The 26,277-nt window shown below is 43.4% G+C and overlaps 1 protein-coding gene across 4 annotated transcripts in view; it reads right to left on the bottom strand.

The window, feature by feature from the left end:
* Positions 1 to 26,277, bottom strand: part of PAK6 (p21 (RAC1) activated kinase 6) — a 59,980-nt gene that overhangs the window by 10,184 nt on the left and 23,519 nt on the right. For 2 of the 4 annotated variants that reach the window (XM_054972365.1, XM_054972364.1), the window contains exons 3-5: positions 19,709 to 19,824; positions 14,555 to 14,763; positions 10,291 to 10,899 (exon numbers count right to left, since the gene is read on the bottom strand). In XM_054972365.1, coding sequence (XP_054828340.1) covers positions 10,291 to 10,899; positions 14,555 to 14,758 — 813 coding nt within the window. In that variant the 5' untranslated portion in view covers positions 14,759 to 14,763; positions 19,709 to 19,824. The remainder of the gene's footprint in view (positions 1 to 10,290; positions 10,900 to 14,554; positions 14,764 to 19,708; positions 19,825 to 26,277) is intronic. The other 2 variants (XM_054972363.1, XM_054972362.1) reach the window with 1 other exon arrangement.

The following is a 26,277-nucleotide window of genomic DNA, read 5'->3' as shown; positions in this document are numbered from 1 at the left end:
CCTGGGTTCAAATCCCCACTTGGTCATGGCAGTTTGCTTGGTGACCTTCAGCCAGTTGCACACTCTCAGCCTAACCTACCCCATAGGGTTGTTGTGAGGATAAAATGGAAGAGAGGAGAAAGATGGAAGCTGCTTTGGGTTCACAATGGTGAAAAAAAGCATGGTATAAATGAAGTGAAAAAAATGACAGCCCATTTCTGCAGGAGAGGCAGGAACTAGCCTTGAACTTTCTTTTTAAAGATCTGTAAGAGCCTTCATGTGGTAAGATCATATGTGCTCACCCTTAACCAATCAGGATAACATTTAATAAATATTTACATTATTTTAAAATGGTTTAGGCATAAGATGAGACATCAGTGGTTGTGTGTGTCTCTGTGTGTATCAGCACAGTACTGGTTATTCTTTAGAAGGGGAGGCCTGAATTTTAAGAGGCACTTATGCTACAAAACCAATGAAAAAACTAGTGTGGTAGCAATGGAAATGAAAAGGGCGGTGAGGAAGAAATGGGCTTTTCCTCATCTCCACAAATGTGTTGTCCATAGTGCTGTATGTGAGTAAACCCAGAGTTCATTAACAGTAGTAATTCAGTTTTGTTTGTTCCAGCTAGTTTCACACATCTGTTATCTCCATGGCAACAACCTATCATATGCTGTTTAACAAAATGCTGTCTGATCCTGGAGAAAGACGCTGCAAAAGAGCTAACAACCAAGACAATATATAAATCAACACAGTGGCTGAATCCACACATCCCGGCATAGCGCTAAACTAGTGGAACGATAGTGTCTTCCTGGCACAATTTCTGATGTCATCGCGCCACGATTCCACTCTCATGGCGCAATGACATCAGAAATTGCGCCAGGAAGATGCTGTCATTCCGACAGTTTAGCACTATGCTGGGACATGTGGATTCAGCCAGTGATGTGGGAAGAAGGAGGGAAGAAGAGTTAAATACTTTGTTGCCATTTTCTTGACCCCAAGAAGCCCCCTGGTTGATATTTTTCCCCAGGCAGATCAAATAAGAGCTTGGGGGGGGGTTGTAAGGTGGAGAAAGAGGCATGTATAGGGAGCAAGGATTAAGTATCTTGCTCCCCTTCACAGTGGACTCAGTCTAAATTTGGTAGGGACTGCAGTTATTTAGTATTAAAACCCCACTGGATATCCACAGACTGGGACCTGCATACCTACGGGACTACCCCGTCCCGTTATGCCCCGCGCAGGGCCTTGCACTTTGCGGATAAGCAGCTTTTGGTGGTCTCTGGCCCGAGGGACATTTGGCTGGCTTCAGCTAGGTCCAGGGCCTTTTCTGCCCTGGCCCCAGCCTGGTGGAATGCTCTCCCAAATGGGCCCTGCGGGACCTTTTACAGTTCCGTAGGGCCTGCAAGATGGAGATGTTCCACTGGGCCTTTGACTAGGGGCCAGCATTTTGTACCCCCTTTTGGCAACTATATCCTCCTTTTGTAGCCGCCCTGGAGTTACATCATGGCAGTGCCGTTTATGGTGATTTTATAGTAGCCTGATTTGTTTGGTGGTGCCTGGTTTTTTAATGCTGTTTGGATTAATGTGGATTAATACTTGATTTTATGCTAATTGCAATAATACTTCTTTCTAGGCCCGGACACTTGTTCTATCCCTGTTAATCAGCTGCCATTTGGAAATGTAACTATTCCATGGCAAGGTCTGGCTTTAGAAGCTGCTAAGAAAGGTGTCCGTCCCCCCTGCCCACACACACACGATTTTCCTGACATAGAATTTGAGGGTCCCAGTAGGGACCCTCTATCAACAGCAAGCTATCTTCAATAACCTTTTAAAAATCTTTGACCCTTGCAGGAACTCATAAAGAATTGTTAAGTTAATTTTGCATAACGCACCGGGGTAGGAGACACACACAATTACAAGTAATTGCCTGTCAGAAATTATTTCCCTGTCTTTTACCTGCACCTCCCTTCCATTCCAGCCCAGGCATGTTCCTGGGAGTTTTTTGGATCCATCTCCTCGGTTTTACAAACTCATTTTATGTAACCTAGAGCATACAAATAGGCTCCCACCAGTTTTTGTGCTTGCAAAAGCCTGCCTTGGAAATTGTTAAATCAAATATATCACACAATCCCTACACCCAGCTTTCTAAAAACATGAATGAAAGCACATGCCCAGATACGCACAGATGGTTCGTGGAAGCTGCTTCCTCACAGGGACAATTCTACATTATGCTCTCATTGCAGAGGCATTTGCAGTAGCAATGGACTGTCGTCCATGCAGATTCTTCTTTCCTTATGATACCCTTATGCCAGCCATTCCCCACTCCTCCCAATCACACCCACCAGCAATCTTATGGCTGGCTTTTTCTTAAAAAATGGTAGTAGTAAAAGTGTTATTATGATGTTATAGTGATATGTACCTACTAAGATTTTTTTAAAGCCACAAAAACCCTGCCAGTGGCTGGTGAAAATTATTTGTTTAGTTACGCTATTTAGAGTCCACCTTTCTCACTGAGACTCAAGGTGGATTATACAATATAAGGCAATAGGTTCAATGGCTGGGACATTCAATAAACAACAGAAAACTGAAAACAAGCAGAAATCCAATACAGAGCTGAAAGAATGCTGAAACAAAATATAAGCAATTTAACATGACATATTCAACTGCTAGGAGCTACCCAGTAGAGGCATACTTGCAGCAAAGGACCGTACGCAGTAGTATAGTCTACAGTCCCTATCCCTTTATCAGAGCATCTTTCTGAACGATTTCCTTACAGCCAGCCCTATTACCTGCACGTGGGCACAGAGAGGTTCAAAATCCCACGCCTTCCCATCCACGTTGGTATCAAAACAATCTTTCAAAAAACCTCTATACGGAAGCAACTGTCGTGAGGACTCTAATTTCCCAGTCAGTATATTGGTTGCTGCTACACATTCTCTTCTTCCCAAGTGTGCAAGTGACCATTTCCTTATCTCCCTTCCCCAAAACAGCACCTTGGGGGTGGGTGGGGTGAAATGGGATTTATCTTTTGGGATAAATGATGATGGATTTTTGAAACAGGTTGTCTTATTTACAGTGTTTTTCGGCATTTAAAAAAGGTGCCAGTACTCCTATATAAAGATTGCACTGATTTCAACCAATTCCCCCCTCTCTCTGCAGATCCCCACTGGGCAGTTCCTGAGGATCCTCTCTCTTTTTCTCTGGCTGATAGGAGCAGGCTGGTGCATGAAGATCAGGAGTTGGGAGAACACCCCCGCCCCCACTGCAAGGTGCCATTACTGGTGCCAGTGAACCCTGGTAACAATGAGTACCGTCACAAAGAAAGTCCTGCTTATGTATGCACTGTTCCCCTTTTCTTGCAGACAAAGAATGAGCTACCAGCAGCACTTCAGGATGCTTTGCAGATGCCCATGTTGTGTGTGTGGGGGGGGGGCGGATTCTACTGCAATCTGGGTCAAGTTGACATAGGCTACAGCCTAACCTGCTCACCATCTGCTCTTCCTGCATTCTCAGTCTGTCAGCCTATTGCACTGAGGAATGAGGTCTGAGTCAGCTGGGATTCAACACATTTCCAACAGAGCTTCCTCTTCTTGTCTGGCCTGGAACAAGCCTGGTTAGTCACATTGGCAGCAGCCAGCTGACACTGCAGAAGTCCAGTACGACCAGTTTCCAAGCAATCTGCAGTGCTAAAAGCTGGTTTGTGTTTTAATAATGGATGTCTAAAAACGTAGCCCATATTCAAGTTGAGGAAGGGACAGGGAGGAGACTATTTTAAAATCAGGTGAACATTTGTTAACAGGAACATTTCTTGCTAGTGGCTGTGCTTTTTTTCTGGGAGACAGCATTGGGAATTCAGAGGATGCTATTCATTAATTACTTACTTGTCACATCCTTCCACAGAACTCAGGGCAGCATGCTGTGGGGAGGCCCCACCCACCCATGGGAACAGCTAAAGCAGCATCACTTACTTACTGCAGAAGCATATTGATTTGAGGAGAATGCTATACTGTCATCATTATTCTAAGAGTTGCAGCCTGCCATGCCGAAGAGGAGTTTTAACTTAAAGCAATACCCTTTGTGCAAGAGCTACTCTAAGATTAAGCTCTGATTTTTTTCATTTCCGATCAAGTGTTGCTACATACAAAAATCAAAAAGCAGTTTGATGAGGCGATGACAGTTCAATCTGAAAGTGTAATATGATTTGATTGAAGAAGATCATTAGAGGGGCGTGTGTGTGCTGGCATGTGCCTTGCATAAGTAGCAATGCAAGATGGGGTACAGTCCAGTAGACACAGTGCAATGCTTGTTTGCGATGACTTACTTGTCTTTATGCTTGTGCAAGATCTCCTGCACAAGCAGAAAATATTTGGTGGAACCCAATCTATTATTTATGCTGTACTTTCAATATATATTAATGTACTCTCTACGCCTTATATGTTACTCAATTCTATTATCAAAACAATCTCGTTAGGGCTGGCTGAGAAAACATGACCCATTGTAAGGGGCTCAAACCAAGGACTCCCAGGTCCAAGCCCAGCACTCTCTCCATTGCACTACACTATGGCTGTTGCTAACCCACATTACCCTTTATTTTCTCCCATTGACCCAAAGCACTGTCCTATATTCACGTCAAAAGAGTGCTCATTGGGGAGGAGTCTATATTCTCATCTTCATTCATTATTTCTATGTTTTTCTAGGACGCTCAGCAAACTCAAGAGATGAGCAAAGATTTGGCGATCACTTGGGTTTGTTTACCAACTCCAGCCACAAGTTGTGAAGCCACAGTCCTGCACAATACTGACCTTGATGGATCAATGGTCTGATTCAGTATAAGTCAGCTTCCTATGGATTCAGTAACGCCTTTAAGACTAACCAACTTTTTTGTAGCATAAGTTTTCGAGAACCACAGTGCTTTTGCATCTGACAAAAGAGAACTGTGGTTCTCGAAAGCTTATGCTACAAAAAAGTTGGTTAGTCTTAAAAGTGCTACTGGACTCTTTACTATTTTGGGACTACAGAGTAACACAGCTAACTCCTCTGGATCTACTTCCTATGTATGTGGATTTTGTAACATGCTCTAAGACCCTTCTTAGAATGAGCTTTGTATAGGTTATCACTGGTAGATTACTGTTAAGTCTCACTACACAAGATGCCTCAGCGCACATTCCTCAAGTGTAGGGAGATGTAATGTTATCCAGGAAACATAGTTTAAAAAGGCAGAGCCGGCAGAGATCGCTCCTCAGAGTGTTTGTTAATTTTATCACCTCCCTGAAGGCTCTGTCAATTTCACCTCTCCAGTCTAAAACTGTGGGATCGCAACCAGAGGGCAGCGAAGGTCAGAAATGGGCTGGAGCTGCCTTCCAGAGCCGGGCTTGGACCTGGAGAGGTTATAATGGGCTGAAGTTTCCCTTCTGGCATTTCACAGCCCCTTCCCACAGCTCCAGTGTATAGCAAAGCCTTTGCCCTTCCACTGGCTGTCTTTTTAAACTACCTTTCCCGGCTAACATTGCATCTGCCAACATGTGTTCTTCACATATAAGATGTCTCGTGTAGAGAGACTCTAAGTGGCTCATATAAACTCCCAGGCCATACAACTCTTAAGAAAGGGAGGAACATCACATTAAAAAACAATCACAGAGTTCCCTGGGGGTGGGGGAAGAAACTGTGGAGAGCCGTGGTTGGGAGGAGGCCTCTTTTTACATCATGCAAACTGTCTTTCGTATTAGAGCCATGAGTCAGTCACTGAGCCCCCAGTCCTGTATGTGCCTCATAACATTAACACAGCAGGGGGAAGGTTTGCAGGGGCACTTGGATGAGGGGAGGGGATGTCTTGCCCCTTTCCCACCCTCCCATTCTTTCTTTGAGTTTCCCTACATGAGGCCTCTTACACGAGGATGCTCAAGTGAAGGGAGACACTTCACTGTTAGCTAGAAAGCTGAGTTTTAAAAGACAGATCCAAAGGCCCTTCGCCTCCGGAAGGCTCTGTCAGTTTCACCTCCCCTTCTGGGAGGCAAAGATGAGCTATCCTTTTAGTTCTAGAGTGGTGAAATTGACAAAGCCTTCTGATCTCTTTTAAAATTCGGCTTCCCAGCTAACATTGCGTCTTCCTTCATTTGAGTGTCCTGGTGTAAGAGGTCTCGTGTAGAGAAATTCTTTGTCCCTACCCACAACGGGATTTTCCCCTACTTGGTTCTGAGTTGCAAAGCCCAGCTGTAGAGAAGAAGGCCTTAAGGGAGAGGCTGAAATGGCAGCATTAGCACACAGGGAAGAGTTTCTTATGCTACAGGTGTCTCTGTTTACCAAGGATGTCCCAGAGTTCTGGTCTTTATTGTTAGTAGATCACTTTCCCCATTTTTGCCTTTAGGAGATGACTTGGTAACATTTTATTAGTCTAAGTTACTAATGTTATATTGTCATGTTTTAGGTCCTTCCCCAGGGTAGGGAATTTAATGCATTTCATTTACAGAGCACATATCCTCGAATGCATATGCACACCAAGGCTCCAGGCAACGGAGGCCATTCCACACCCTTCAGGTGCTGAGGTATGTTTTGAACAATTATGCTGGGGCTTATTGCAGGCAATTGTGTTTTTCAAAGACCTCATTAGTCAACATAATCACTGCCCTCTTGGCTCTTTAAATTAGTGGAGGACAGGTTGTGGCAGGGTAAATCAATGCAAGATACATTCAATAATATGTAATAGTAGCCAAGAAGGGCTTGGGCAGTGTTCCTTTGTATGAAGACATGGTTATATTACACACATCATGTCCCTAATTTCATGAGTGGTTAGTTAAATCAACCCAACCTAGGGTTGCCAGCTCCAAGTTGGGAAATTCCTGGAGATCTGGGGGGGGGGACCTGGAGAAAGTGGGGTTTGGGGAGGGAAAGGACCTTGGCATAATTCCATAGAGTCTACCCCTAAAAGTAGCCATTTTCTCCAGGTGAACTGATCTCTGTGGCCTGGAGACCAGTTGTAATTCCGGGAGGTCCCCAGCCACTACCTGGAGGCTGGCAACCCTAACCCAACCCCATCAGCCAGTTTGACCCTGCAAGTCCCCCTGTTAAGCAGCAAATATTTTCTCCTAATACAAACTTGATGAGGTAACATACAATTCTGCCCTCAGCTACTTCAAAAGAGGCCAGGGAAAGAGGCTAGGGTACACTGCATAGTAATAAATTTTGTGCTTCTACAATCTCAAGTAGTGGTGCCACCATCACAGGAATCAAGGTCACCAGTTTATACTCAATTACATCTTTACATGTTCCCTGCTGAGGCAGTCTCATGGGGAGTACCATATGCATACACTTCAATCAGTCTCTCTACATCAGACTCCTGGATGTGTGTTCACCAAGTGTCAAGAGACGCAATGTGAGCTGGGAAGTGTAGTTTCTGAAAGACTGAGAAGACAGATCTCACAGATGCCAGCAGTGGAGAGCTGTGAGAGAATCTGTCACCTCTGGAGTGATTTCCACTGCCTATGGTGTCTTCTGTTTTGGAGACTTTGCCCTACCAAGGCTCAGTTAATTCAAAGTTTTAAGCGATGAGGGCAGCAGGGTAAAAGCTCTGGAAGGGGAGACAGTCCAGCATGCCAGAGGCGGTGGAGGGCTGTGACAGAATCCGTCCCTCTGGAGCAATTCCTGCTGGCTCTGTCTTTCAAAACTACACTTCCTGGCTAATATAGAGTCTCTTGACATGTGAAGAACAAGTGTCAGATGTCTTGTGTAGAGAGACTCTATATTACATAGTTTAAAATAGGGAAATTCCTGTTCATGAGTGGGTGGAGTGATGGGTGGAGTATGGGAACGTAGTCTGGTGGAAAATATTGGGGCCAATACAAAATTCAAATGTGCCACAAGAAGAAAACAAGGATGAAAACTGCATGCAAACAAACAGCTCCAGATGACAAAACTAGCAAGGAAAATCTACATAATATACATATATGCACTCTATTGCACTTTCACCATTTGGAAGATACTGGTTTCATTTTACAGCTGAGAACACTGAGCAAAAAGTAATTAGCCCATGATTAGGCAGTGCAGACATGGCATAATCATAATAATTAAAAGTAATATTAACAAAAGTGCCTATGAACATATGCAAAGTGCTTTCACCTTATCAACGTAGCCTCCCCTCTCCTCACAAACAGAATTAAAAAGTAGGGCTTACAGAGTGATAACATACCTCCCACATAAATAAATGTTCCAGCACTTCTCTGTTTAGATATTTGTTGGAAATTTATGTTATTTACTTCTAATAAATATTTTAAAAATAAACAGATATATTCTCTTTCCCACCAACAACAATCCTCTCTTTTTTTCCGCTCTTCCATCCAGAAACAAGTTACAGGAAAATATTTCTTCTCAGCTCTCCTCCCTTCTTTCTTGTTCTAAGCATGCTCTTCTGGACTATTTGCTCCATTTCACTTATTTTATAAAAAAAAATCTCCTGAGAGCATAGCCCAGTAGTATGTTTTCAATACCAGGACATGGTCTTGGAATATAGGAAGAGTATCTCAGAGACCGTGAGGCACCTTTACCTCTCCACTAAATACAAGGTGCTCCCAATGCATTTAAATTCTTCTGAGCACAGGCTTAGCTGGGGTTTTCAGATCTAAGGTTTAAGCGCAAATTCCTTTCTTCCATTAAAAAAATCTGCTGCTTCTCCCTTCCCTTTCTTTTATGTTAGCATTAAATATATTTATACACACATCCCAACATAGTGGAAGAAAGATTGTTCATTTTAAAAATTTCAGTTTAGTGCTAAGGAAAGATCTTTCCTTGCCCAAATTCCATCCTCCAACAGTTCAAAGTTCAATTACAGTTCCACTGTACCTCTAAAAGACCACATGATGGTGTGAAAGAAAGAATTAGCCAAGAGTAAAAACATTTTAACAACAAGGCTTTAAGAAAGAAAGTTCAATTTAAGGGGGGGAAACAGCAACTATTTTTAACAAACGTGTTATACTGGTGTGTTAGTTTACCTTGATGAAAACTTAGACAATTATGATAATGTCGAGTACAGATTTTAGGTATTAACCTAAACAAAGTGCCTCAGAAATACAGAAATACATACAGCTTAAGCTGGTTTCTTATTGCTGCGCCTCAGTGTTTTCAGCAGTAAAATGAGACCAGTCTTCTCTAAATGGTATAAACTTGCATATAGAGAATGCTTGCATGTCATGCTCTCTTTGATCTTTTAGTATTCTAGATAAAATTGAGTTGCCTTAAAATCAGGACAGAAGTTTTCTCTAGTACAGAACTTGGAAAATGAGTACACCTCACAGCCTGGGAGCATACCACACAGCCCAGGAGCACACCCTGAGAGGCGCGTTTCTCCCCCCTCCCAATGGCCAGGTAAGTGGGGGCAGGGGATGGAGGGTGGGAGTGGGGGATTCCCCACCCCCAGTGTAAGGCTAGTTAGATTCCATCCCCCCTCACCAGCATGGGTCCCCACTTGAGTTATTTATTTCTGTACTAGAATGCTACCTCATCAATGAGGAATGCTATTTCAGAATTTGTTCTAGCATGTGTGGTTATTTGAAATTCCTCTAAATCAAGTACTCTGGAGCTGGACTCAGACCTGATTTACTTGGGAGGTGACATTAAACTAGAAAGACAAAGTAACTGATTCTTTTAAAAAGCAGATTGGAAAAATTAAGAATGTATGACATTCCATAGTTTAGTAGGCTTAAGCTTTTAGAGGATACCAAGAAAGACAAGGAGTTCCAAAACAGCCAAACTAGGCCACTCAGTCATGTGTACCTTTTCTTCTACATTTCCTCCTCTCCTTTTTTAAATCAAAAGCAGTCTCAGAAAGGGGCATATTGGAGTGGAAAAGGGGCAAATTGGAGTGTCTAATCCCTTTCCTTCCGGCTATTTGCCCACTCAGCTCCCACACAGAAGCTTAGCTCCTCCCTCATCACATTTCTCTGTGTATTTTTGCATAACCAAAAAAGTTAAAAACCTGTATTTTGAAACGAGGTGAGTGTTAAGACAATAAGGCTGGCAAACCAGAGATTAGAGCTATAGGAGTTGCTTGTTTGTTTTGGCTCCTTTGCCATTTATCTTTGGTAACAAAAGGGAAACAGAGGTGGGGAAAAGGATTTGCCAGCATCTACTGTGCACATACCAAAACTTTTGTTAGTGGTTTGAAACGAGTAATCATGTAGGCCAATAGCTACTTCAGATTCATAAGGCGAGCATAAGCCTCTGACATTAACTTTAATTTGTTAGAAGCTGCAGACATTTTTGCCTTCAGAACTGGACTGAATGCGGAAGCAAATAGTACAGTTGTCAAGCAGCCAGGAAACATACCTTTGTCTGTTGGTTGTTCCCTGTTTTGTTTGTGGTGCTGGATGAGGGGAAGACACTTCGTAACAGCCTTCGTTTCAAGCTGTTTTCCCTTGATTTGGAGCCAGGACTACCTTCCCCAGGTGGCCTTGAATTAGATTGCCCCCCCTGGCAAGGCTGAGAGTAGCGCTCTTCAGAGCTCCTTCTCATTCTCACATTTTCTCTGTTTTCATCAAGAACTGGAATGTATTGCTGGTGCTGAAAACCTGAAGCAAATGGGATAAAGCGGCTATTTGCACCATGGAATTCCGAAGGCCCCAGGGACTGCGCTTTCATTACTAGGCCATTAGAGTAAACTTGCTCTTCCAAGGTGGGTTTATAATCTGGCCACAAAGTCTGCCTCCGAGCTGATTTGCTTCCGCCATTGCAGTTGAGGTAGTTTCCATATTTGTCTGCCCAGTCAGCTTCAGTGGGTCCATCTTCTCCCAGAAGTCCAAGTGACTGGGCTCTTCTCCTGCTTGTGGGGCTCTTCCCTCTGAGGGTGTTAGAACTGATGAGGGAAAGTTTCTGGATGTCATTCAGTATCCCAGAGATGTATCCTTCTACTTCAAATGTGCTGGCTCTCACAACAGTCTGCCACAGAAACATAAAAGCAAAATCAGAGTTCTATCCTGTTCCAGGTGACTCTAAGGGTCACCTGTCCACCCATTCTTTACAATATGAAGATTCTCTGCACAGAGGGTACAGTGGCCACATATGTTTTTGCACTATCAAATGTGTGAATTGACTTTAGGTCTCACTAGGATCTGATATTTAGGAGATGACAATTTGCTTTACACTTAATATGTTTGGAAAAGATGCATCACATAAAAGGTTTGACACAATCTACACACAGGCCCACGTGAGACAGGTGTTGTAGAATCTACCTTGTGGTAAACCTTCAAGTCACCAGACATCGTTTCCCTGCTGTTTTTTTTTAATTCCCAGTTCTTTGTGAAACCATGTGTGAGGAGCAGTTCACACAGCCATAAATTGGATTTATTTCAATCTGCTCAGGCAATTTGGAAAAGAAAAAGGTGGGAGTTGGGCATCCGCTATGTCCACACAATCTGCAATCTTCTTCGTTCTGCCTGTTGCCCCTTATTGAAGGGTCCACTGAAACGCTGAGAAAAAATAATCCACAATGCTAAATCTGTGGCGCTGCTGCTGCTGATGATTTTAAAAGGGTTAGCTCATGCTGAACTTTGCTACAGGGTGTTGTATTTAATTCTAGGATGCAATGTCCACACTGCTCCATCTGAGAAGTTTCACACCATATCTGCTTGGTGGTCTAGCCATCTCGTTTATCTAGGAAGCCAGAAGTTTATGAGCCATGCTGATTCGTGAACACCATCTATTTCTCCACAGGAAGATACAATACAATACCGATGCCTTCCTCTGGCAGCATGCCTATTCAGGATGGAATAAACTTCCCTTGGCGTGAACGGAAATCTCCCATTTGCTAACAAGTCCGCACCTTCAATAAATACAAGCTGAATTAACGACAGTAGTGAAAATAAGACAGTGCTGTGTGATTATGTGACTCACTGCAAAGTAGGGCAGGTAAGAGTGGATCCATTTGTGTGTATGGTACTTCATAATGTCAGTACAGTCCAATTCATACATGTTATTAGCCAGGTTGCTGCTTAAAAATTCAACTGCATGGAAACAGGGCTAGAATTATGGTTTGTCTGAAGCAGCTTTCCTCCTGCCTGCCAATAGTTTCTTTTCTGCCAGTGCAACTCCCAGCTAAGATTGCCACCATCATACAAGAAAATAGTTTACACAAATGCATGTGTAGCATACGTAGAGCAGAGAACCAAGTGCTGCCTGTTAACTAGCAACCATGTCACTGACTGCACATGTTGATTAGGCCCCAAGGTCTCTTCACTCAGCAGCACACAGCTTGACCATCTGGCTAGCATCAGTTTAAAAGTAGCAGGTATGGGGAGATGCCAGGTGATACAAAGGCTCCTTGTATGGCAGTTGATCTGTAAAAGCCCTTTCACACATACAAGTATCTGCTCTGCTGATGGGGCACAATCATCAAGTGACATATATGATTATCCCTCATGGCCAACACAAAGATAGCCCACCAGTCATGGATAACCCAACAGGAATTCAGCAATCCTCTTTAGTCCTTGCTGCCAGCAGCAAAAAAAGACAGCTGCCTTCCAAATACCTAGTAGACTGCAATATGTGACTCATGGAAGTGGAGGTCTAAACCCAGCCCAAGAAGCCCATTCATGTGAGTCACACATTGTCCAGGCCTCCTCTGGTTGCCATCAGGAAGTGGTACCTAATAGGATTGTATGTTGTTCTTAACTTCTGAATAGCAAGTCCAAAACACATACTACCCACCTAACCAAAGTCTGAAGTCTCCCTCCATTTTCAAATCTACAAGGAAACCTACAAACCACAGTGACGAATGGGACAAAAGGCACTCCCATTGCCTTATCCCTGACCCTTCCCTGCATTAAAGAGGAAGAGGACCTGCCACGTGCTCAGCAGCAGCATGCAGCTCTTTCATCAGAGCCAAGCTACAAGTGACGCCTGACACAGGTTGGACACTTGTCAGCTTCCCTCAAGTTTTGATGGGAAATGTAAGCATCCTGGTCTTGCAGCTGTAATGGAGAGCCAAGCTATAAAACCAGGATGCCTACAATTCCCATCAAAACTTGAGGGAAGCTGACAAGTGTCCAATCTGTGTAAGGCGTCACTTGTAGCTTGGCTCCCAGAAGAGCAGTGGCTAACTTGGGCAGCAGCTGCCAAGAAACACATCGGTACTCCTGCTCCAAGGTGCATGAAACATCAGCTTCTTTCCAGGAACACCGGCTAGGGTTAAGCTCATCCCAAGAGCTTCTGCATCCTTGCCTACTTTTTTTGGCTAGTGAAAAGGAATCTGCATATTGAGCAGTTTTTTCAGGGAAGGAGAATTCTCAAACGCCTGAAGGAAAACTCAAATATGCACATTCCTGCATGTGTGAGTTTGTGTGTTTGGGGGGGGGGACATGTAAAACAGCCCTTAAGGGGAAGTTCTTTCCTTCCCCCTCTCTTTCAGTGTTAGCTCTCTGCCTGCTTGTGTAGACATGCATCTCTGTTCCTGTGCTTTTTTGTCAACAATCTGAAATGCTTTGTCAACCTCCCAACTGGCTTCAGTATCTGGCAACAGATGGGCTGGGCTTCTTTCTGTATACGTGGTGAAAGGGAAAGAGCCAGGAAAAAAAGCCACCCCTCCAATCTTGCAGCCCAAAGAGCCTTTTTAATAGGGCTGTACTTATTGTTTAGTTTTATGCCAAGTTATAAACTACCATGTTGACATTTTCTGCAATGTGGCAGAGGTTAGAATATCATGTAGAGTTTCTTTATACATGATGAGTATGTTTTTCCTACATGGACTGAGATAACATCCAAGTAGGTAAAATACCATTGCTTCTTGAGATGGAACAGCTTATCATTTTTTGAGCAAACAAGTTCAGAAGTCCCTCTTGAGAAACTTGGGAAATACAGAATTAGACTAGGCTAGGGGAGCTCTCTAATCCTTACTGAAGGGCGGTCCGAGAGCACTTTCAGATGGAGGATGACTCTGTGAGCCCGGTACCTGCAATCCATGTCGGGGCTGTACTGTTCCCCCACCACCACCAATACTAGGAGCTGCTAATCCTATACTACCCAAGTCACAATGAGTGATATAGCAACTGAGGTGCAGAATTAATAACAATTCTGCCACCTCCCTAGGCTTGGTAGTATGTCTTCCATGAGGTACGTCTCTTCCCCCATCTCTCAGTTTGCTGTTTAATACCTCTGTCTGTGGAGAAAGAATCCACCTGGGAGCATCCTAATTACTGCTGAATAGAGCCACAGCCATGTCACTCTCATACTGTTTCTCCTTTTATAACATCTGAAAAGATGACTTCTGGATACAAAAGACCAAACTTTATTGAGGCCTGCATCTTGACTTCCTCTTCCCTCTCATCATCAAGATACAATATCCAACAGAAACAACCATTAAAGTGAATTAACATCTTTTGCTGGAACACCCATAACATTAAGGTTAGTGATAAATGCCAGCAGTGAGTGCTTTGATAGCATTTCACTATGGTTTTCCAGTACTCCATACTGCTTTGTTTGTGCTGTTTTTCACCGCTGAACAGAATAATCTGCCAACTGAAGTATATAGAAAGGACTGCTCCAGTCAAGTGTCAGTGGATAAGAAGACTTCTGAGGAGCATTAATATTTCATACTCACCTTCATAGGCTGAAGCTGCACCCGGGTGATCCTTGACGGGTCTACAACTGGTTTGGGCCGTTTCAGGGTGTCCAGGATATTCTGCCATTGAGGGGGCAGGCCAATAAATTTCCCCTCCTTTGGATCAAATGAGGTGTGCACACGGTGCTCAAAGTTCTGTGGAGCAGAAATCTCAGGGCGTTTCTTCTTCTTCTTGCGGAACATAGTGCCTGGATGAGAAAGATCAAACATATTGGATTGATGGGCCCTGATCCAGCTCTAATCATGGGAAACTAGCCACATATCTTGGCCACGACTGAGGAACTGCATCCATTGAGCTAGTTCATTAGGGGTTGGCTGAACACCACAATGCAGATGTGAGGTGCATATTAATCTGCATCTACATAGGTAATACACAGGAGCATATCTTCTGCCTATGGATCTCCCTTGCTGGAGAGGGGCTTTTTAAAAAAGGTATAAACAGTGCCAACTGTAAGTCAGTCTACACAATTTTTTCAAGTCCAACTCCTGTTTTCCAAACATTTGGGCACATTCCTTTTAACCTGATTTTTTCCAAACTTTCAATTAGTTAATATTTGAAAAATAAGATTTGGAACAAGATTAAAATGTTTGCATCAGCTGTCATCTTCTTTGGGTCAACTATCTGAGGATAAGGTAACTTCACGTAGTGACCATGCTTTCAAATATAATCTGTTAACAATAGGGGTGTACACCCCAAAAATATTTGGGTTTCCTGCTTCAGGTTCCCCCTGAAGCGGGGGGAAAGATTCGGGAATATCCAAACCCCAAAGCAGCAAGCCGCTTCGGATTTGGGTATTTGAATCACTTTGGTATGCTCCATAAAGATTCAGAGCATACCAAAGTGACTCAAGTGGGGAGGCTTTCTCCCAGCACCCCCCACCCCACCCCACTTAGCTCCCCCATCCCCTCCACCCCACTTACCTGGCCAGGCAAGGAAGGCCAGAGCTGCCAGAGCCACCACCACACCGCTGCCTCCTCGGCCTGTGAGGCCCTGCAGGGTGGCGGGGAGGGCTGGAGCCACCTCCTCCGGCCCTTCCTGCCCCTCAAGTGGCTGCTGCCATGGCCATTTGAGGGGCAGGAAGGACTTTCTCTGCCTCCGCCACTACTTCGTGGCCTCGCAGGGCAGCAGGGAGGGCCAGAGCCACCTCCTCCGGCGGTGGCCATTTGTGGGTCAGGAAGGGCCTTCTCTGCCTCAGCGCGGCCCTGCAGGGTGGTGGGGAGGTCTGGAGCCGCCGCTGCGCCACCCCTTCCAGACCCGCAGTGGCCCACAGGTGGCTAGGAAGGCCAGATCCAGCAGTGTGTGCCCCCCGCAGGGCGGCGGAGAAGGCCGCCGCCGCCACCCTGCTGCCTCCACGGCCTGCTGGGCAGCCAGGAAGACTGGAGCCACTGCTGCCGCACTGCTGCCTCTACCACCGCAACAGCAGGGCCAAGGTAAGTGGGGGGGGGCTGGGGCTGGGGGAGTTGGGATGTTTAAAGGGCCCTTTAAACGTCCCAAGAGCCCTTTAAAACTTGGGTCCCGAAGCTTCCTGAAGCAACCCAAATGCTTCATTCTACATGCTACAGGATACCAATCCTCTCTTTTCATGTTTGGCAGTATGCTGAGCTAGCCAGTGCCAATAGCACAATATCCTAAATAAAGGTTGGGGAAAATCTTAATCCAAGGGAATTCAACCTTGGGGGAAGGAAGGCAAGCCCTTTTCTGATTCTCCCCCTTCTTTTTATAAACAAGCTATGTGAAAGTTTTTCCTTCTCTCTCTACATTTCCCCCAAGTTTCTTACTTGTGGAGCCATATTATTGTTGTTGTTGTTATTTCACACAATACAATCAGTAATGAAGATCACATTATCATTGTTGTTGTTGTTTTATCTATTCACTGCTTTTCTTCAGAAAAGGCACTCAAGCTAATCCTCTGAACACAGACATTTTTATATGCCTTGCAACCTCAGGTCCTCTAAGGGCCCTTGCCCATTTCTCCACCAGCGTGTAGCTGGTGGAAAGCCTGTAGCTTTTTGTGGAGCTTTTTTCCTGTTCAGCAAATTTTCGGTTGCCTGCACCGTTCTTCAACTTCACAAGGAGCTCTCTTGAGCCTCTGCGGTACCATGGTTTAGTTATTATTCTCTAAAATCTGGGTCAGAGGCAGAGCGTAAATCTAGTGAGAATAATTTGTACTGCAGCAGGCACAGACATTTTCTGGCAACATTTGCATTACATGTTCACTTTAGCGTTGTGCTTATTAGCGCAATATTACCTTATATAGTCCATGTATTATTAGAACATGTGGCAGTTTCCAATAAAATACAGTGGATATGTTTAAAGCATTCTTGACCATACTGTCCTATTTCCTGGGATCAGAGCAATCCATAATGCAAAATGACATTTGTACTGCACTGTCACAACATACTGAGAGCAAACTCCTCATGCTTATGTACTACATCACAATGCCCACAAAAGGATTTAGGCTATACAAGCCATTTCTAAAAAAATAGGCGAGATGCAAATGTTGCCCACATGCAATGTGTTGGAACCATTCCTGTCAGGACAAGCTGAGCAATCCCAAGGCATGAGCATCCCAGTGGTTAAAACTGTGGAGACTAGGGCTGATAGAAGAAAAAAAAAAAGCTACACTGTATTCCCTGGTGCTGACCTTCTATCAAACAGAGGGATAAGCCAGGCTTTGGCTGTCAAACTGGAAAGAGTGAGGTAAACCTTCTAGATCGTGACCAGGGCCCCTCTCATGTATTCAAAGCAATACCACGGCATGTGTTCCTTCATAATGCAGATCAGGTCAAGACATAATGTTGCCTCCATGTTATCCCACAGCATAATATTCCTCTGTAACTTTGCATCCTTCTGTGTACAGTTCCTCCTGAGACATTTCAGACACAAGCACAGGAGCTGACTCAGCCCTATGATCTTAATACAGCAACTGATACCAGGTGAGTCACAACAATCGACTCTCAGGCACAGTCGCTAGCAGACTTTGGGGGATCAATAGAAGTATGCTGATTTTGTTGCTATGTCTTAACCTACTGGATGAGAATTACCCAGAAGAGATCAGGACTACCCTTAGACATTAAGCAAGTGCAAGAGCTGCAGACTTTATTATTAATAATCCCTATCATAAATCTTGACAAATGGTGCAGAAGTTTTTTGCCTACATTTCCCCCAAAGATCATGCTCCCCAAAGCTATTTTGAATGTAGGCAGAATTAGTCCTCTTCAGGCATCACATTTGACCACATCTGCTATTTATAGGTTTTCAAAATTGGTCACCACGATGAGCCACCAATGACTTTTAAATTAAATTGGCAGGCAAAAAATATAGCCCATCACAGGCTTCCTTGGAGGAGGGGAGGTTCAAGTCTTACATACTGAAACATAGATATAGCACAAATGTGAGTGTTTTAAAAAAAGGAAAAATGGGCAGGAATGTGCTTTCGTCAGCTGTGATGTGAGCTCATCCCCTGCCCAGAATAGTGCTTTTTCTGCAGTGTGTGAACTTCTGGAAGTGTGACACAGCAGCACAAGTCAAGGTATTTGTGCTGGCATGTGAACGGCGCGTCATGATAATGGGATCACAACTAACGGCATCATAGCGCCAAAAAAAAGTGGGAAAATGGCTCATGTGTATGGGGGGAACAAACTACACACAATTCTGCTGACATCACAGTCACCATTTTGAAAGAGACAATGTGCGTATATTCCAGATTCAAAGCACATACATGGTTCTGGTATACATGAACCAAGGCTGAAAAGACACATCCATGTTGGACAAAATGGTGATTGCACACATTCAGAGGACTGTGTGTAATGCATTCTCCCCACACATGTGCTTAAAATGTAACTCCTGAAAAGGTCATGGTCAAGACTTTGGTATCGAAGGAGTGCAGCAAGCTGGTCAAATGGGCCTTGCATCTGTTATTGAAAAAACCTTTGCTCTTTCTTCTTTCTTCACTAGCTGCTCCCTTATTTGTTTAAACCACTCCCATACTGGGGGCAGCTTTCCATAAGATGAAATTTTGCTCTGCTGGAGGAAATTGTGAGAACTCCAGATGTAGTTAATCTCACAAGTTTATCATGTCTGATTTCCCAAATATAGGAAACGTATTGTGGATCATACACTGGGCCTTCAAGGGAGTGCTTAGATGTTCAAGGAAGGAATCATGCCCAGAATCACAAGCAGCTTATTGCTAGCCCAGCAGAATTTTACATGTTTTGCTTTGCACAATTGCTTTTATGCCATATCATGAGGTAATTTTTAGCTCTCTTGAGTTACAAAAAAGTTTGCCATGCAGCAGTAGGGCCAGGTGACTATTATTTTTCTCCAGAGATAAACCTCCACTGGTCTCACAGAACTAGTTCCACAATTCTTTGGATCAGGGCCCATGTCTTTCTATTTCGTTCCCAGAAGTGCTTGTGCAATTTTGAGTGCTTTGAAACTAAACGAAGGAGCAACAATCATGGTTGCTTATAATAACAGTAGTCCTCTGTGAGTCAGTCTGACTGAGTTATGGATTAAATAATTGTGCATCAGCCACCTTGCAAGCATACAGCCATAAAGATGGCCATTTTATAAATTTCCAAAGAAGACAACTGTACAGTACATGCACCAGTTACTTGGGTCACAGACAAGCATGCATTGCACATATGAGCACACATGAACCCATTAGTGCCTTCTTCCAATTTATACTTATATATTTGTTCATAAGTGATGAGGATGTTTTAAGTAGATCCAACAGTGCACAACTAATGCCTCAGTTTCCCTTTTCATCCCCACAAGCAATCTCAGATCACAGCCTGGTGCAGGCAGGTGGGGAAAGTTTAAGGGGACAGAATGACCAGATCAAACAATAACTTATGAAATACAGGTTTTTTTAAAAAATCCTGTTTCAGTTGTAATAATTGGCTTAGATTTTACATTTCACTGACATTGGGGCAGCACCATTAAATCAATCCATTACACCTTGCAATTCTCATGCATTAAGCATCAGGTTTCAGCACTGCTGGAGTATATTTGCATTTTTTTAAAAGAGCCCTAAGCCAAACACTTTTGCATGTAATACAAAAAGAATACATGAGAACTATCTTAATTCATATTAAACTGGGACTTGTAAGTAAATGTAAAATGCATACCTGAGGATTAAGCAATTAGAGAAGGTCCCTTTCGACACAGAGCATGTGCTGCAGACTCAGATTATTTGAGTCACCTACCCGTCTTTAGCCTTTTCCATTCATCACTCACATCTGCACTGAAAGAAATGCCACAAGCATAAATAATCAGTTACTGCCACTGCCAGAAAGGAAAAGCTGCCGGAGACTGAAATTCTCTCCACGATCCATCCCTGCTGCCTGGGGAGCCATGTCAGATTTCTCAGCTCTGGGTATAGCTTTTTCATAGATAATACAATTCCACAGGCTGTCACATCTCCCAGTGTCTATGAGAAAAACCACAGCCGGCAGATTCAGAGCAGAGGGAGGGATCAGCTGGGAAGGAGGAGCAAGGAAAGAAAAGGGTCAGACACAGATGCTGAAGGGAAAAAAGGCAGCCCAATTGTTCAGGAGGAGGAGAGCACAGCAGAGGTGGAAGAGGAGAAAAGTGGAGTGTGACTTCCAGTGCAGCAGATGCATGTGAAAAAAAGACCAGCATGGGGGAAGAAAAGGCTTGGAAAGGATAACCAACTATTTTCAAGTATCCAGAGGAGTTAGCCGTGTTAGTCTGAAGTTGCAAAATAGTAAAAAGTCCAGTAGCACCTTTAAGACTAACCAACTTTATTGAGGCATATTGAGTTTTCGAGAACCACAGCTCTCTTCCTCAGATGCGTGACTATTTTCAAGTAGTAGCCAAATTCACTCCTAAGCTGCCTAAATGTAACAAAAAGTGTTTCTGAACTAAGATGTGCAGGCGTTAGGCATCCTCACGGCCAGTGCATGTGCGGATCACTGCCAACTCAAACAGACTGGCAGGAACAGCACAAGACTGTCAACTCCCCTCCCCCACAACTTGCCACTTGCAACAGGAGCTCCAGGATTCCCCTTCCTACCCCTACTGCTGGGAGGATCATTTTCTTCTTAATAATAATAACAACATTCGAATTATATACCGCCCTTCAGGACGATTTAAAACCCACTCAGAGTAGTTTACAAAGTATGTCATTATTATCCCCACAACAAAACACCCTGTGAGGTGGGTGGGGCTGAGAGAGCTCCAGAGAGCTGTGACTAGTCCAAGGTCACCCAGCTGGCTTCAAGTGGAGGAGTGGGGAATCAAACCCGGCTCTCCAGATTAGAGTCCCGCGCTCTTAACCACTACACCAAACTGGCTCCTCCTGCTCCTCCTGTTGGGAAGAAATATGAGTCTGCAAGTCAGATATATAATATTCCTATAGTGCCAACAGCATACATAGGGCTTTACAGTACCAATGTGAGAAAAAGTGGGAGGAAATATCTCAGTACTGAAGAGTTTACAACCAACCATTTAGCAAGTGGGAGTTACGGGGGTATCGGGTGATGTGATACTAAATTATGTGCGGCAAGAATTACATTGCCTTGATTCAGCAAATAACAGACAATGACTTCAGCATCTAGTGAGGATTTACATCAGAGGTCAACTTTCACAAAGGGGGCTTTTATATGTTCTGACACTATTTTGCAAAGGATGTCACCACCAGATGTACATTGCTAAGTGAAATTGCACCAAATAGCCTGCCAGGAAAATCTTTTGTCCATGAAGTAGATCTGGCCAAAGCCCAGTCAGCCTCCCAGCACCGATGGCTGAAACACTGATTCTGTTCTCAGACGAAACCAGCTTTTTATACTGGCTAAGCTGATGCTGTGATTCTAGTTAATAATAAATTAGAAAGCCAATGGATTCTTTTTTCCCTTGGTCCTGAAATTTAAACACTTGTTATCTTTAAGCAAGCAAAATTAATGTGATTTTCAGTTTATTGGGTTTTCAAAAACCTCAAATTTTGCAACCACACATATCAGTTAGTATAAAAAATGAAATATTAACTGCTTTATTTGCAGGCTTAATCCAGTTATACAAATTCTTTGGATTCACATCTTGGTAGCCGAGAGACTAGACTACTGTAATGCACTCTAAATCAGTTTCCCTTCAAAGTCAGACTCCACCTGGTGCAGAATGTTGTTCTTGATTATTAACAGGAATAGGAGTGTACACATTACTCCTATTCTGCAGTCACTCCATTGGCTACCCATCATTTACCAGGCCCAATTTAAGGTTCTGGCTGTCATATACAAAGGCTTCCATGGCCTTGGCTCTTATATCTACAAGATCATCTCATCCCCCTATGCTCTACCACAGAAGCTTTGCTTATTTGAACAAGGCCTTCTGCAGATACCACCCAGTAGTTGGGTAAAATCAACAGCTGCCCATATACATGCATTCTCTTTGGTGGCCCCCACCTTATGAAGTGGCGTGTCTGAGGATGGCAGGAAAGCTCCCACTCTCCTGGCAAACTATGCAAAACTGAATTATTCATGACAGCTTGTTTACTAGGGCAATAGGGCTGTGCTATAAGAAATGGCTCAGAGAAATGCCCTGGTAAAGGCACAGGGATTGTAGACTATTCTACTGGGTACTGACTGTTGATGTAGCTATGTTCCTACTGGGTAGTTTTTGTTTAGTTTTATAGGTCACATCAAATTTTTGTTTTGTTTCAGCAATGTTTCATTGCTGCATTCCTGTATTTGAACTGTATGCTTCTTTTCAAATTACTGCCATGCACACCCTATTATATTGTTTATTGATTGTCCCAGCAGTTGTTCATGTGGACTTATGCTGTGTAATCTGCCTTGGATCTCAGTGAGAAAGATGGATTATAAATTTGTTGGTTGAGAGTGCCATCAAGTCGTAGCTGACTTATGGCGACCCCTGTTAGGGTTTTCATGGCAAGAGACTAACAGAGGTGGTTTACCATTGCCTGCCTCTATAACCTTAATCTTCATTGGAGGTCTCCCATCTAATTACTAACCAAGCTTCTTCAAAAGTGAGCTGTGGCTTATGAAAGCTCATACCCTACCACACATGTTGTCAGTCATATAGGTGTTACTGGACTCTTACTGTTTTCTACTGCTACAGACAGACTAACACTGCTACCCATCTTGATCTATAACCAAGCTTGACCCTACCTAGTTTCCGAGATCTGACAAGATCAGACTTGCCTGGGTTATCCAGATCAGGGAATGAATGAATGAATGAGTTTTGATTAACCCTTTTACTTCCACCCTTTATCATATTCCTAAATTGAAACAAATTCTAAATTCATGCTACTTTGTTCATGGCTGTGTTCCATAAATCCTTTATTAATATTGTTACTTTTTTTCCTCGAATTTTTGTGTTCCCCAAAATTTAGACTGTGTAGGGACCTGTCTGTTTTACTTTTGTTGTGCTGCAATGGGGCAATTTCTGCAAATTGATGCAATTTCTGTTAGAGGAGAGGCTTCTTCAACTCCCCCTTTCTGTTGCAACCCAAAATACTCCCATAAAGATGTTCCTTGGGGACAGGGGACTCCCACAAACATTATGAGGAGAGAGTCACAAATCTGCAATAGGAAGGGGGAATCAGCAATAATCACTCTTAATTTTCTTTCACAGGAATCCTTTAGTTGATCCAAGTCAATCTTATTTTCTCCTTTTGGTAACATTTCTTTATCATAGAATGAAGAAGAATGAATGACAGAACACTCCTGAGGCAGTCTGTAGCAGTCAAGTATTTACTAGGACAATGGAGAAACCTTAATTTCTTAGATCCAGAGGAGTTAGCCGTGTTAGTCTTTAGTAGCAAAATACCAAAGAGTCCAGTAGAACCTTTAAGACTAACCAACTTTATTGTAGCATAAGCTTTCGAGAGTCACAGGTCTCTTTGTAGCTTTCGAGAGCCACAGCTCTCTTCTTAGGTTCTTAGGCATTCAACTTTTAAACTCTCCCTCAAAATGAATTCATTTCAGTATGGATAAATATGTTTTTGCAGTACTGTACACTTCAGAGCTGCTGCTTGGGAAAGAAATAATTCCCGGCGATACCTATATTTGTATACCTAGCACACATTATTGTATGCTAAGTCAAGCTCTGCAGAAACCCAGTAATTACTCTGCTTAGGATTTTCCTGAGCAGTATCATTATTTATACCCAGTGTTGTTGGGGTTTTTTGGTTGCACAGATTTCCACCAATTCCCCCCTCAGGACTTGGGGGAGCACCCAAAAGGTGCTAGTATTCAGTACCCAAAAGCCTTGTTTGTACCTAATCATAGAGGTTCACAGCTCTCTGCAAACAAACAAAAAAATGTAAGGTACCATCTGCAATCTTATGCTCACTTAAAAGTAGTCTGCATAATCCACTGAATACAGTGAGATTTAGGTCTAAATAAAAATGAAAAAGGTTGTGTAGCACATTGGATTTTCATAGCATGGTCTAGAAAGCAAGAAAGAAAGGTCAGAGGTAGGTTTGGCATTAGGAAGAGGCTCAGAAGGCATATGGTGGCTACTGAGATGATGCTATTCTTTGCTCTTTCAAAGAACCAGAGCTTTATAAATGTTGTTTTGCTTCCTTACAGGAAACTGCCCCCCCATTGTACATTAAGCATGTAAGAGTCTTCTTTTCTTTCTAATAATAAAGTTGTGCTCCTAGCAAGATGGGTGTTTCCACAGTGTTAACCGCACTGCAAACTGATGTGATGCTCTAAATCCTTTGTGAAGACAGATTACCATTCCATTCGAAACAAGCTTAAGAGACGGGTCATCTATTCATTATATTGTAGGGTGTTTTTGGAGACGAAGAGGAAGCTGCCAGACTTGAACAGTGGGGATTTTTGCACAAAATAAAAGGGTCGAAAGTCTATAATCAAATAAAGGCTCGGACAGCAGGGATTGTTTTGTTGTTGCTTTTCTCTCTGTTTAATGAATAATATCTGAACTATAATAAGCATGTTACCTTCAAGCTTGCAAAGAACACATATAGTATATGACAGTCAGTAAACCAGCACGCGCACGTGCACACACACCCATACATGTATCAAGGGAAGCATATATGGAATATGTATGAGAGAGTGTAACTGCTGGCAGCAGGTGTAACATAAGCTCCTCCTCTTCCTGCTCCAGGGATCCAAGGAGTGGGAGCATGTGGCTGCTAGCTGCTGTAATTAGAGTCAGTGAGATGCTGGGACTGTGGCTCCCCAGTGCCACTGCTAAGAGCCACTTCACCAGGCAATTAGTGACAGAGTAACTATGTCTGCTGTAGAAGCTGTTCGCTCACAAGTCACACACATGCCTACTACTAGTTCAGGATATTGGCATTTCGCACCTGCTACTGGGGTGGGGGGAGGCACTGGGCAATGGGCATGGGAGCATTGGGTAAGGGGGAACCATCAAGCACTATCTTGTCAAGGACCTTAAACTCTGGAACCAACCCTGTTGATATGTGCAATATTTAAACATTTTCATTTAACTGTTTTGACAATCTCATTCGTTTTCTTTTAATTGTGCACATAATAATTTGCTATATTTGTTTCCATGGGGAATACCTCCTCAGCCTGTCCGCTGCCCTAACCCGTACCAACTGCAGTTCCCTGGGAATACCAACATGCAGAATCTCAGATTTTCCTTCCCCAATGCATCATGGGGGGCAGGGCAGGGAGAGTGGAGATCCATTGACTGGTTGGCCAGTTAGCCCCTGCCTGCCTGGCTGCAACACTGCAGCCAGGTGCAGCAAACCCATCCCAAAGCATTCAGTCAATGCAGAGGAGAGGAAGTGGAGGCAGAGGAAGAATCCAGGACACACCAATGAAAGAAAACAAGGAAATGCTCATTTGCTGGTCTCCTCTTTGTTTCCGTCTCCAAACAAATGAAATTAAATAAGCTTTTTGTTTCATTTTGTATTTCTTTGGGAAAGAATGCACAATTCCTACGAAGCACCACTGTTCTGATCAAACATGGAGCAACAAAAACAACCAAGGAGATCCAGACACCAGTCTCCTGTGGAACGTGGGTTTTGACCCTTACAGGTAATAAGTCTGTTGACAACAAGCAGAGGAAAAACACAGAGTGGTCTCATGCTAAAGCACACCTGTTAACTCAGCAAGCTATTTACAGGTCTAACTAAACGCTGCAATTAGATGTTTTTTGATTGCTAATCAGCTGTTAGTGAACAACAATATAGTTAACGAGTGAATGTTTGCACATACATCCTCATCACTTTTATCACAAGAGAAAAATTCTGTGTGTGAAACAGCCATCACAGGAGAAACACAACACACTACTCTAAACACTGTGCACTAAACACTGGTGCCTTGTATCACTTGAACCTCAATAGTTTTCAGAGGAGGCAGGTCACATGTTCATTATTCTCTATGGGTCAGCCTTCCTGTTACAAAGCCCTTGTGTTTGTTGGGACTTGACGCAAAGACTTTGTATCAGAAGTCCAATGGGAGTTTAGTGCCTCCAAGACACATGAGAGCCCGCTTTTGCTCACCACTACAGCATGTGAGGAGAAGCAGCTATAGCCTTCCTCACCACTGTCATTTTTGTATCTTCAAACTGCCCCATTGGGCTACTGTTGGCTCTGCTGCAAAAACTACATGAAACCATGTAATGTTGTGGTGTTCACGTATGTATGAATCAGCCCGAAGGACTATATAAACCTCTCACTAAATGGAAAACACAAGACTTCTGAAGAAATAAGGAA

The sequence above is a fragment of the Eublepharis macularius genome, chromosome 2, assembly GCF_028583425.1.
Source record: "Eublepharis macularius isolate TG4126 chromosome 2, MPM_Emac_v1.0, whole genome shotgun sequence".
NCBI lineage: Eukaryota > Metazoa > Chordata > Lepidosauria > Squamata > Eublepharidae > Eublepharis > Eublepharis macularius.
Note: the sequence above shows the minus strand (reverse complement) of the source record. Positions and strands in the feature narration are given on the sequence as shown.